The sequence below is a fragment of the Drosophila biarmipes genome, chromosome X, assembly GCF_025231255.1.
Source record: "Drosophila biarmipes strain raj3 chromosome X, RU_DBia_V1.1, whole genome shotgun sequence".
NCBI lineage: Eukaryota > Metazoa > Arthropoda > Insecta > Diptera > Drosophilidae > Drosophila > Drosophila biarmipes.
Genome location: NC_066611.1, coordinates 10,270,882 through 10,285,447, shown reverse-complemented (window position 1 = coordinate 10,285,447; position 14,566 = coordinate 10,270,882). Strand labels below are relative to the sequence as shown.

At 35.6% G+C, this 14,566-nt stretch overlaps 1 protein-coding gene across 9 annotated transcripts in view; it reads left to right on the top strand.

Annotated features, from left to right (window-relative positions):
• LOC108023946 (broad-complex core protein) overlaps positions 1 to 14,566 on the top strand; it is a 156,483-nt gene that overhangs the window by 129,436 nt on the left and 12,481 nt on the right. The window contains exons 8-10 of one of the 9 annotated variants that reach the window (XM_050884745.1): positions 1,188 to 2,016; positions 2,083 to 2,166; positions 2,943 to 14,147. The exons of 7 other annotated variants lie outside the window; for them this stretch is intronic. In XM_050884745.1, coding sequence (XP_050740702.1) covers positions 1,188 to 2,016; positions 2,083 to 2,166; positions 2,943 to 3,094 — 1,065 coding nt within the window. In that variant the 3' untranslated portion in view covers positions 3,095 to 14,147. Of the gene's footprint in view, positions 1 to 1,187; positions 2,167 to 2,942; positions 14,148 to 14,566 lie in introns of those variants that run through there. One more of the 9 variants, XM_050884744.1, reaches the window with a different exon arrangement.

Here is a 14,566-nt window from a genome sequence, read left to right as displayed (position 1 = left end):
GTCAAATTTAAGCAAAAAAAAAAAACACAAAACAAAACAATTTTTAACAATAAGTTTACACAACCAAAAACTATATTTAAAAAAAAAAACACAAAAAGCTAAATGTAAAACCAAAATCAAAAAGAAAAGCAATGAAAAAGCTTTATCAATACTTAACGTACGATTATGCGACGTTTTTCGAACAACGCCCAAACAAAAATCGAAATTCAACTTCTTGAAAACAAAAAATACCAAAAATACCAAAACCGAAATAAATACCAGAAACTTTGTTAAAGCAATTCTTGTAAAGCAATAACTATGAAAAATGAAAGCAACAAACGAAATACACAACGAAAGTCAAATGCTGAAACCCCCTCTTGTTTTTTGGCATCCATACAACGGTTTGAGACACGTTTGAAGCACTCGGCCAGGGTTCAGGCCTGGTCCAGGGCCTACGACCTGGTAATGGGCCCAGGACCTGGGTCCAGGCCCAGACCTGGCGGAGTAGGGAGAGGCGCAGAGCCGGAGGAGAGCGTTGCAGGGCCCGCCAAAGAAGGCCCCTAAGTTTTCCATTCTTCTTCTCTGATGACATTGATTCAGTTTTTTAGTTCCTTGCCTTAATTTTCTGTTTTTTTTTTTCTCGACAATTGTAAAGTTTGTAATTTGTTTTTTTCCTAATTTCCTTCTACCTCTCTCTCCCATTCTCATGTACAACTTAAATACTAGAGCTCCAATGCCGATTTATTTTACCGAAAGCAAAGTAAGGAGAGCAAGTTGCCGAAGTAAATACTCTGTGATTATCCTCTTTTTAAATGCATAATTTACGTTGTCTTAGTTTGGAACATCCTATATATAACTCTCTCTCTCTCTCTCTTACTCTCTCTCTCTCTCTCACTCCAAGTAAACAAATAATTTATGATTATTTTTTTGGTTTTCGTTAGAAAAATAAAAAATACTAGTTTTGCCAAAGACAAAGAAAACGAAGAAAAGCAAAAATTCAAGACCAGCAGAGAGGTGATGCTAAAACTAGAGAATCAAATCGATTGCCAGCAAAAACAGAAACTGAAAATTTTTTTAAAAATACTGAAAAAACTAGAAAAATACCAAAACCAAAAAATACCAAGCCACAAAAAAAACCAAAAAAAAAAAACCGAAAGAAAAGCAAGTAAAGAAGTTGATGTTGGATTTTTGTTTGGTGTCTGTTCCAGGAAACGTCCGAATCGCCCCACCAACAGCAACAGCCCCCACCACACGCTGTGGGCGTTGGGGCGGGCGGTGGCTCAGCGGCCGCAGCAGCCGCCGCAGCAGCCGCTCTGCTGCACCAGCAGCAACAGCAGCAGCAGCCCCCTCACAGCCCCCCGCCGCCGCCCCTGCACATGTACACGTGCATCTACTGCCGCATGGCCTTCCCCAACCAATCGAAACTCACCCGCCACCTGCTGACGCACTCGCTGAAGACGCTCGAGTACCGCGAACCGGCCACCACGGCGCTGATCCACTCGCAACTGCTGAGCGATCTCAACATGGCCGCCGCCGGCCTGCCCTCGCCCTTTGCCTTCCAGATGAACGCCGCCGCCATGGCGGCCACTTCCGGCAGCGATACCCAGGAGCAGGTGGCGGCGGTGGCCGCCGCCTTTGGCATCGACGTGGAGGCGGCCCTATCGCTGGCCAGCGCCGGCTGTACCTTCCAAAGTTTGACGGCCAGCTGCTTGGAGGCGAGCGGCGGCGGCGTAGGCCAGGGCGCGGGGGTGCGCTCAGCCACATCCGCCGGAAATGGCGGTGGCCTGCTGCTCGGCGCGGGCAGCGGAAGTGGCTCGGGGGCTGCAGCGGCAACGGGTGGCAGCGGCAGCGGCGGTTGCGGCGGCGGTGGCGTTGGCAGCGGCGGCGGCGGCGGCAGTGCCGGCGGTACCGCCACCGGCTCTCTGTCGCCATCCACATCCGCCGCAGCGGCGGCGGCGGCAGCGGCGGCCGCTGCACAATCGCAGTCAGCGTCGCTGCTGGGCGCCGCGTCCAGTGATCCGAATAGTGTTGTCATGTGTAAGTTCTGTGCTAAAAGTTTTCCCGATGTTACATCACTGATCACGCATTTGTCGGTACATACAGGTGATCGACCATTTAAATGTGAGTTTTGTGGCAAAGCGTTTAAGTTGCGCCACCACATGAAAGATCATTGTCGCGTGCACACCGGTAAGTCTATAGTTGTAGTGAGATCAATCGATCGGTTGATCGGCCCTTTAAATGCATAAACATCGCCCGAAATACCCCTTTTATATTCAGGGTTGCCAACAAGTAGGAAGCGCAGGTTCGATAGGTCTACATTTTTTAGCACAATGCATCAATCTACGTATACGTAATATTTTTTGAATTGCGTATACGCAATGTTTTCAGTAAAAATATTTTTTAAAAAAATTAAAATTAAATATTAGTTTTCATGTCATAAGAATTGGAAATACCAAAAATAACATTCCGTACTTGATCTGTACTGAGGATTAATTTAATTTCAACTCGCTTCTTTTTGTTATGCATCTGTGTCAGTTCAGTGTTACCAGATCTATTTAATTTTGAATTTCTTCAGGTCTTCATCAAGCCATTTTTTAAAGCTTGTACTCTTAACTCAACCAATTTGAAACCTACTTGTAATGAAGCTAAGAGATTAAAACTTTTGACGTAGGGTAAGAAGTTTATTTAAATAAATTTTACATTTCAAAAAGTTATTCAATAAAAAAAGTAAAAAGAAAAACATTTTTGTAATACGAGTACTTTGAATGACTGGCATAAGAACAATTTCAATTATCACTAATAGCGGCACAAAATAGAAAAAATGATTAGAAGATATCGATTAGGCCCCGACATTATCATCCCTCATCTCGATTTGCTTAACCTGTTACAATTTGTCAATTTGTATCTATATCGAAACATATTTCCCTGATTTCCTTGTCCTTTTTGGGGAAATCGCTTTGCAGGCGAACGGCCGTTCCGATGTACTATGTGCGGGAAAACTTTCTCGCGCTCAACGATACTCAAGGCGCACGAGAAAACGCATTTTCCCAAGTACGTGCGCAAGTTTTTGTCACCCAGCAGCCCGGTCGATACAAAGGATGAGTTGCCGCAATAGTGAAACGATTTTAGTTTGTTATTAAATTATTATTATTACTACTATTACTACTATAATAATAACAATAACAACAACAACAGCAGCAACCATAATAATGCAAACTACTTGCAAAACACCAACAACAACAACAACAACACCAACAATTACAACTACAACAACAATTGATGAGGACGAGCCAACAAGAACTTTGACTTACTTAAGGAGGAAAATCGAGGAGAATGAGGAGGAGAGACCAATACAACAATACACCAACACCCCAAAACACCAACACAAGAATACACCAACAGCCCCATATATGTATATACCGTTGAATCCATGTATATACATATGTATATATTTTATTAATTATGTAAACGAGGCATCAGTTCTGAAAGTTCTGAGCAAACCAGAAACTCTAGCAAATAGGAAAGAGACAGCAACACACCAACACCAACACAACAAAACACACACACACATAGACACAATAGAGCAGGCAGGCTATAACCGTACACAAAACATCTATATTAATATATATACATTATATACAATAATTATATAGCAGCATATTGTCGAATTGTTGAAGTTTATACCAAGAAGCAAACTTGTTTTTTTTTTTTGATGATGATACAGGATGAGTCCTTGTAGACAGATGTGAGGAGATGCTAGGGTATGATAGGTATATCCCTTTTTTTGGATGACACGAGGAGAGAGTAACGTTTTTTCTACCCAGGAAAACAGCTAAAGCGCAGCGTGAGAGTTGTAGCAGGAATCTAATAAACAAAATGATACATATATATATGATATATATATTTTTCAAAAGTATATGTTAGAGAATGTAAGACATATAGGCAAGAAAGAAAAAGCGCAAAAAAAATTGAAAATAAATTTACAAAAATATGAAAAACATAAAAAATTGCTAACTATACATGATAAAATTGATCTAATTGAATACGATTTAGTAATGCTAACGATAGCGATTAACGATAACGATAAACATAAACGTAATGAAAAGAACAGTGAACACACGTGATGTAACTTTATAAGTAGCAGCCGAAGCCGAAGGATCCGAGAACGTAGAATGTTGACGATGATAATAAAGCGTTAAAGTAGCTTAAAGTAAACATAACCCCTGTCCCCCGATCGACAAGAAGATATAACACTAGAAACACTAGAACAACACACTCAAAATCATTAAAGCAAAGTGAACTGGTGAGCACCGAAAATTCCAAAAATAGCAACTCTCACCCCAAGTAAAAGCAAAGTGAACTGGTGAAGCCCCCTACACCAATACACCAATCACCAAAAGACACCAATTCAACAAGTGTAGCATTCTTTTGTGCGTCTTCGGTTTTTATCTTGGACCGTGTGAATGCAGTAGAACATACATATCCCCCGAAAACACCAAACCAAGAAAAAACACAGGCCGATCTGATCGTCTGCAGATCGCATCGCTATATAGAGGACTCTTTTCGATAGTGAGTTAGTGCAACTTAGGCCCCCGAACCCTTAACTCACACACGCGTATATTATACACTCACAGAACTTATTATACAGTAACATATACATATAAATATATACAATATTTATATATCTATATAAACCAGATGCAGAGACCGAAAAAGCGACATTTTTGGAGTTCAGATAAAATTTGAGAATGGGAAAAACATGAAGAACGAAAACGAAAAAGAACAGCAGCAGCAGCAGAATTACATAGAATATCTGTGATCTTAACGATATTTATATAAATCTTATACATAAACCAAAAATATATATATGTATATGAGTAGTAGAGGGAAAAACCACACACACTAGGAATACCAACTAAGGGTAGCTGTAGCGAGGAAAACAAAAGCAGAACATTTGGCTTGAAGATCACCCCGACAATTCTTGGCGCAACTCACATATTTTGCCTCCTTTATGCGACGACTCACCCCAACCAAGTTTACTTTGCTTTGAAACCCAAAATCACACCATCTTTTGGCTTTACGATATTGAAATGTGCTAGTAACTAAAGCAGAAGGGAAGGCTTAGATGCATCCAGGCGTTACATGAGTAATTCTAGATTCTTTGTGTTATATTGTTATCACGAACTCTCTACTTTGGCTTGATGGAACCCGAAGCTCCGCAGACCCTCGCTACGGGAAACCCTTTCCACCCACCCAAGTGATTAGCCCGGCAACAACACAACAGCAAACGAAACAACAAGAAATGCAAATCGATCTCAAAATTTTAAACAAATGAAAACAAAAATTATCTATAAAAAAACAACCAAGGAAGTTTGTGAAAAACTTTTGTGGCTGGGGCTGAGAACGTGAAAATCGAGGGAAAACCAAAAACCATTATCTCGTTTCTGCGGTTGGGGCGAAGACTTTTTCTTTTCGATTTTTGGCAACGGATTGGGAACAACAAGCTGCAAAAAATGACATGACAACATTTTTAAATATTAAAATATTAAGGAAAAAAGAGGCAACAACAAACGCACACCAAGCACGCTAGACAAAATTCAAAATTCTAAATTTTAAACCAAAAAGAAAGCAAAACTTTTGGCGAAAGAAACAAAAACGGAAACAAACACAAAACTTTTGGATTAAACAATTTGGCTGTGATAGCATTACAAGAATATAGTAAATAATTAATGGATAACAAAATATTTAACCAAAAACCAAAAATAAAAGTGAGCGGGGAGGAGGATTATTTGCTTTGCATTTTGGAAAAGCGAGGAAGAGCGTTGCCATTTTTTACCTTTGTTGTTGGCTTACTTTTCTCATGCAGTATTAGAGGACCTTAGGGGAGTAGGAGCAACAGGCATCAATTCAATAATTGTGATGTTCAAACGAAAGCAAACACAACGGATATATCTGCATTAACAATTATCCAACATAATCAAGCGTAAACGAAACAAAATTAACCTTTAGGAACAAATGAAGAAAAAGAAAGCAAAACAAAATTGTGATTTTCGGCCTTTTAGAAACAAAATTATAAATTAATAACGATAAAAGTAATGGATAAATAAATATAAAAGAAAAACAAAAAACCAAAAGCTTTCTCGATAATTTTAATTGCATTTCAATAGGGGAAATTAGTAACCAAAAAGGGAGAACAGTTGATTTTATTTTTGGCACAGCCAGACCGGAAAGTCTTCGCACAGCCGCCGCAGAAAATAAAAGGGGAAAATCGAAAGGAGAAGCGAACCAAAACATTCCAAGGAAACAAGAGTAGAAAATCGGTGGAAAAGGTTGGGCGAGGGTCAGGGGCTTCGATTCCGGAGGAAACATTTTTTTTGCAATTTTTTTTTTTAAATTTAATGAATGCACTGAAAACAACCCCCACGAAACACTCTCACATACATACACACAATGTTTCATGCTCTGTGTCTCTTATTAATTTTTTTTTTAAATGTAAACACCTACAAAAATATATATAAAGATATATATATATTTAGTTTTAAATGTTTAAGCGAAATGTTATTATTATTATACCAACTTATATGAAATTTATTTAGCTTTAGCAACAAAACAAAACCAATTTAACTAAAAAAACGTGGCAACAAATTGATATGTTTTTTGTTTATTTCCTTGATAAGTTCGAACTTCTTTCCGTTCTTTAATGTATTACCCACATCCATATTATTTTGTTAAACGATTTTCAGCCAGAACACAATGAATTTGTAAGCTATATGAGAAAAGGAAACCGGAAATAAACCAGCCTATCGCAAAGAATAAACCAAACTAAACACACCTGTCAAAAATTTAATTTAAATTCAAAATCAATTAATGAAAATAAGCAGCGACAAGCAGTTTAAGTGGAGAAACAAACGAAATGAAAATAAAAAAAATCCTAAAACTTTTGGCCTTTTTTCTACGTTTTACGTTCTACGTTCCATTTTTCACTTTCTCATTTTTAGACTCATCCAAACTTTTCACATATCATGGAAAAATTCATTGTGTCAGCATTTTCATTTGCCCTCATTTCAATGGTTTACTATTTATTAAGTTTAGTCGATAAGAATTGATTTTGCTTAGCGCTTAAGTTGTGATCAAAAGTTCCTTAGTTTGGTTCCCCCATAAACGTTAATTTGTGTTTCAATTATTTTCTTATTTTTAATATTTCAACAAGCCATCAAACAGCAGCAACAAGAAGAAAATTTCTAACAAGTTCCTCGACAACAGCAAAACAATATAATTATTAAACAAGTAGCAAAATATACAAAATTGCCAATTGACCCCGAAAGCATACAAAAATCGACACACAGTTTGGTTTCAATTTGATTCCTTTTTTAATTCCCCTTTTCTGTTCGTTTTCTTTTGAGGTTTTTGATTTCCAACTGTTGCCAGTGTTTTTTTTAAGTGAAACGAGAGAAAAAAGTACTTTTGGATCAAATCAATGCTAACACAAATTTTTAGTGGAAATTTTACGAGTAACGAACTTTTAGGCCTAAATAGAAACGAAAGACTCGAAATTGATTTAGCTTCTTTTAGTTTCCAAAAGATTTAGTTTTGAAATTAAACAAAAAAAAAAGAATAAGGATATGGATAAATTTAGTATGTATTTTTAAAGGCACCTAAGGCACCATATATATTCAGATATTCCGCTTCGGTTTAACGATTTCTGCTTTGGGTTCCACCTTGAGTTATCAGCACAGGACAAGCCCTAAGATAAATAAGCGAAGGATAATAAAAAAGAAAAATATCATTAGGCGTAACTGCAAAAATGCATTTTAAAGGAAACAGGAATTTAAAATTATATATACAAGAACAAGAAACAAGAAGAACACAACGGCAAACGGAAAACCAGAATAATGCAAAATTATATATGTATACAAGATATTTGGGAAGCGAAAGTAAGGATATTTATATATGAACCTATATAAATAGCGACACACCCACACCCACACACAGACAACACACACTCACACACCCCCAATCCCTAGGATACATAGGCCTAAATCGAAGCTTCAACTTGTACAGCAATAGCAGTCGAGCTAAGTTGGGCGACGAGGGAGATAAAGTTAATTACAATTACGCTAGAATTGCATACAAGTCGAATTTATATAAATCTATATACATACAATGCATACTAGCAACATTTACATACTCAACCTACTGTAATACAAATGTTTTTAGTTCGTTTTGAAAGCGATTCCAGGAGAAATTCGATCGACAAACCTAGGACCTAGAGAGAGAAGCTTTGGCACACAAAAAGATACAAGTTACAAGATACAAGATACAAAAACGGAATCAGTATGAAAAGCAAAAGCAACCAAAACAGTTATGCAAAATTACCTAACAAAATTCCCAAAAACTCAAATTCCAACTCAATATAATGAAAGTCAAGTGAACAAACTAAAAATTGCAAGTTTCGGCAAGAGAACCTTTTGAAAAAACCATTCGTTTCGGTTTTCATTTTTGGCATAGACATTTTTTGCACTCATCCCTTCGTTTTCAATTTTCATTTTCAATTTGTTCTAGCAGAAAAAGTGCTCAGGGTAAACACAGATTCTTCCAATACAATATAACTAATGAATGAACAGCAGAACAGTACAGAACAGAACAAAAACAGAAACAGAAGCAAGCAACAAACAATATTTATATATGCATATATCGCTCAGTGTATGTCTAGATATCTATATTATATACAACCAAATATATACAACAACTGCAACAGCAAACAACAACAATAGTACCAATATTTAAACACAAATCTAATTTACAAAAAAGTGTTGAAAAAGTTGATATAGAAATATGGAAAACAGAGAACATACAACATAATGGCTGCGGAGGAAATGCTTTACAAACGCATTACGTACATACATAGAAAATGTTTACAATCGACTTATATTTTTTAATTGAAACGTATTTTTTTAATTAACTCTAATCAACAAGAACAAACGGCAAACTATAACGACAAACGAGTAATAAGCAAGGCAGTAAAGGATGATTTTTACACAATTAAACAATAGATGAAATACAAACGAAGAGCGAACCAAGTCAGTGCTTTGATTTTTAATCGTACCTATTTTTTTGTTACCACAGGGTAGTTAGGAGTGTGGGACTTTATACAATAAATAGACCCCCGCTCGAGGACCTCCTGCCCCTGCTGCCCCAGAAACACAATAAATGCCTTTTTTAAATAACTAAATAATCTTAATTGCGCTAAAAAGTATGCCCCAATTTTTGAAACGCAGGATCAGAACTAGTTCCGAAAAAAATACGCATTTACCAATAGAACTCTCCCTCTCTCTCAAGTGACAATAAACCAAGACAAGCCGCGAACTGCTAGATAACTAGTTCCCAAAAACCCAGCCACAATACAATCAACGATTCAATAATCTATAGACCACAATCTCGTACACTGTAAATAGTTAAATCTGACGAACGTAGTTCAGCGGAACTAGTTCCGGTCCCCGAAAATGTGGCATACATAACCTCAAAACAACAGACGATTGTTTGATTGCCTGATTGATTGATTGATTGATTGAGCCACACACATACCTACACACACATGTACCCTGTTGACGAATTGCCTTCTTCATTGATTTACATAATCACCTACAATACAAATAATTTAAGTACCCACAGTGAAAGGATCGATAGACCGATAAATAGAAACAATTATTGAATGAACGACAGACAGGACAGGAAGTAACAATTGATATTTACACCCAGCTCATAGATGTTTTCCACGTTTTTTACAGTGTTACAAATAAACCCAAAAAACCACAAAACCAAGAAAATGCTAAAAAAAATAAATAAAAAATACATAAAACAAATATGACAATGGAAATGAACTTGAGTTGTAGTCAAGGTATATAAAGATTGTTTGTTCGTAGTATTCGTAGTATATTTTTTGTATACCGCATGTGTTTCTGTTTGACAAATCCTTACTTTGAATATGCCTTTTTCTGTTCGTTAAGCGAAACTTGTAAGCGCGGCAAGCGGGACAGTGAAACGCAATAAACTAAACATAATGATAACTAGCAATTGGTTTCATCGGCGTATTGAATCAACCACAGTAACGACAACATCAAGACCCCTAACAACAACCCCCAATAAGAATTAATGAAAAAACACAAAAGATATGTTTGAGTGCCAAGCTAACAATTCGAGGACATACTGTACATAGATAAAAAAAAACGAACCAAAAACAAACACGAATAAGTTTTAAAAAGACACTGCAAATAGGTATGTGAGTTCGGGGCAATCAGTTAGACTAGTTTTGGAATTTTTCAATATTTTAAAAATTGAGGGAAATCGAAAAACCAATTTCTGATTGCCCCCAAGAGAACAGCAACCAATACAGAACTTAAGAAAAAAATCGGTCAATTGAAAAATTCCTTTTTCGACTTGAAACATGGTAAAAAGAAATACTGTCAAAAAATACCACAGCAGAAAAACAAGCAAAACTTTTAAGTAAGGCTAAACAGGAGAAAAACATAGAACCAATTTTTAAAGAATATCAAAGCGATAAAGCGGAAAAGCCCCCTCCCCAAAATATCCTCTCCAAAATGTACATTTCCCACGCACACAAAACACAACGTACACACTTTTTGATACGCTAAAGTCAAGTTAAAGTATATGATATCTACACACTTATATATGGTAATATATGAAGAAAACAAATAGCAGGACATTGGAAACCTAAAAAAAAGCTTCAAAAGTTGTAAACAATTTTTTCGGTATAAGCTCAAGACACCTACACACACACACATAGAGAGAGAAAGGAACTCACACATATACAGAGAGGCGAGGAAGCGGAAACGGAAGTGGGAAATTGAGGCTGAACCAGCGAGGAAAATTGTTAATACTACGTACATAGCTTGTGGGGCTTATTTTACACTTGTCGAACGACGAGGAAAAGCTGATCAATTTTTTGGAAATTAGCGTGGGAAAAACTCACGAGAAAACCAAATAGAAAACGTCAGAAAAGGTAAGGAGGAAAGAGAGAAAAAACAACACTGTAGTGCCTACTCCCCTTTAAAACAAAACAAAAAACAGAATAAAAAATAAAATAAAAATCGAAAACCAAAAAAAAATATATATATACAATACATATATACATTATACATACTAAAGTAATATTTTATAAAAACGCGCAGAGCAAAAAGGTAAAAAAGACAAAAAAAAACTAAACAAAACAAAACAAAAGCAAGGAAGTCAAGAATGGAAATTGCAGTTTTTTTGATAGTTATTTTTTTAGCGAGCAATGGGAGGCATTGAGATCTATATATACATATATATATAACTAAATATACATACACACCTATACATTAGTATATCTCACACACAGACAACCACACCTACATTTATACAAAAAGTACTTACGGCATGTAAAAAAGAACTTAGTTTCTAAAAGAGAAGCGAGACGAAAAAGGAAAAAAAAAAAAGGAAATGAAAAACTATTAGAAAACTGCAAGGAAAATTTGCGAATTTTAATCAGTTAGCTATACTACACTCGCCCACACACACACACACACTCAACCAAATCGAGATACAAAGTAGAAACGACAACAAAGTAGTTTTGCATATCCCCAAAAAGAAAATGAGAGAAAAGTTTTGGAACGATCAGAAGCGGAAGGAAAGCCACACGAAACACAGACACACGAGAAACCAATTTATCAAAAATTAAACTAGTTTTTAGTAATGAAAGAGAATAATACTATTTTCACTGAAGGAAAACACCACAGAACAATGTAAACATATTTAATAAATTTAAAACCCCAATGGAAAAAACATATTTTCGACATAAGCTAAATGAAAAAAGAAAATACATTTTTAACCTTCCTCAATAATTTTTGAAGAATACGGAGAAAAGAAAACACAACACTGATTTCCCGCGTAGTTGTTTTCGTTTCAATCGATCTTGCATTGGGAATTCAAGCCAAGCATCCAAAATAATTATATAAAATATAATACAAAATAGCAGCACACACACACGAAGTGGGACAGTTGAGAAATGGGTAGCAAATTAATAGTTTTAGTAAACGACGGTTGAGAAAATTCTTGTAAGTTCCCTATTGAGGCTCATTCATAAATAATTCTACGGATACTTTGTAACACTTATTATTTGTTTGTTTTTAGACATTTTTTAAAATATTTTCTCCTAAGTTATTGAACCTAAATCAATAAAAGCGAGGGGAAAACAGCTCGGCTTCACGGCATTCCAAGGGGGATTTTCCCCCGACAGGAACTGCAATCGAGGGGCTGTTCTCCCCCAAGCAAAGGAACTGCCTAGCAAGAGGGTTAATACACAGAGTAGGGCGGTTAGAAAACCACACACAAAACAATTAATATATATGAAATTCAGAACAGACCGAGATCCGAAGAAAAGTTTAAACAATAAACAATAACCGAAATAAGAGGATGAACAAATAGCTGCAATACGTTATGATTACGTCAATATGTTCCTACAATATAGACATACAAGATACATAAATAATTTATATAAATATATATTCTTAACTAACTGTAAACACACACCACACAGAAAACCAACAAAAAAAAAAACAGGAGAATGCGATGGAAGATTATACAATAATTAATTTAAGGCCGCGGCCGAGAATTCACTAAGAGCAGCAGCGACTAACTAACTAAAACTAAATCTTAAATAATCACCTGCTTAAGTTTTGTCGAACACTTTTCATTAACCTTATCCTAAGTTAAGCGATTTCCCATTATTTATTGAGCGAGCGTACACTTAAATGACTCTAAAATAATGCAAATTATATATACACACTTATATATAGAACTATAAACCGCAATTTAAGTTCCAATCGATACAATTTAGTTTTCATTTATTTTTTTTACCATTCGAAATAAGATTTTGATATTTTGTGGCTAATAAAAGCGAATGAAAGAAACCAACAAAATCGAATAAAATATATATGAAAACCATTTCACTCTCATGTACATTCCTTATTGTTTCACACACACACACACACCCACACACTCAGCACCCACGCCAACACACCCGAGCTGGAACACATATGTAGTTCCACATGGTACTTTGTACTCTATATGCCAGAGAGCTTGAAGGGAACTCAACAGATATATATGGAAAATACCCAAAAAAAAAAAAACAAAAATAATTATTACTAATGAAAAATGGAAGGTTAAAAATATACGCAAACTATATATTTTTTCGTAGTCGAAACGAGTACTAAAAACCAAAAGCACTGAGCAAGAATAATTACTTACAAGAACTCTCCACTCAATTTTCGACTCGACTCATTTTTCGAGTTGACCCAATGCTGAATAATAACTAAAAAACTCGAAAACTAAAAACTAAAGAGAGCAGCTTATCAGGCACCAAAATAAAAAACAAAAATAGAAGCAATCAAGAAAATATTTTAGAACGAAATGGAATTCAATTACTTACACGCAGTCAAACCAAAAGACATATTTTAGGCAAACCAAAACCGAAAAAAGTCACCAAATTCAAACCCAGAACAACAAATTTATATGAAAATTATTACAAGCATAACTGAAGAAGGGAAAAAATAAGAAAAATATTTAAGCAAAGCAAGGCATATCATAGTTTATAACAAAAAACCGAAACACAGACAAGTGTGAAGATTGCTAAAAGAAAAGCCAGGAGAAGAGATTCTCAGCGTTTCCAGAGAAGGGCCTCCCAAGCAGTTTTGATTTCTAACCAAAACCCAATATTATCCCAAAAGATCCCCAAAAGAATGATAAAATCCGAAGAATAGATGGCTAATGAGAGGGAATCAAGACAGCAAGCTAAAACTAGAGGAGAAAGTGGAGGTTATTACAAGCAGAACATGAAAACCTATAGGATCAGCCTGTCCAGGCGGATCGGTCATATATAGCTAGCTATATAGTCTATAGTCTATGCCTAACATTTCAAGTAGTCGAGCGATTGAAGATATAACATTACGAGAACTCAAGAACTTGTTCACACACGCGACACTCACACACTCGTACACACAAATACAAGCAGAGTAAAGAATGAAAACAAAGAATGAAAGCGAAGAAAGTGGAGAAAGCTAAAAGATGGAAAACAAAAGAGATGAAGAAAATGAAATAAAATTCTAAATAAATAAAAATATTGAAAAATATTTTCCACATCTCGAGTTTTTATTACAGGACGTGGCCGCGCCATGGTTAAGTCTATACATAATGAAGATCATATAATATATTATATATCCTAACTCATAAACATACAATTTGGAATTCTGAAAAACGGTCTTTTGAAATTATTTTGAAAGTAAGGAAACTTATTAAAAAAAGATTATATTTTGGCAATAAGATCTATTGTCTATATATATTTTCTATCATTCCATAAGTATTTTTATTTTTTTGAGTTGCATTTTTTATAATCGATAATTTCGATAAGAACCATTCTCTTTATCTATTTTCTATCATTCCATAAGGATTTTTATTTCCTTGAGTATCATTTTTTTATAATCGATAAATTCAATAAGAACTATTATCTATATCCATTTTCTATCATTCCATAAGGATTTTTTCATTGAGT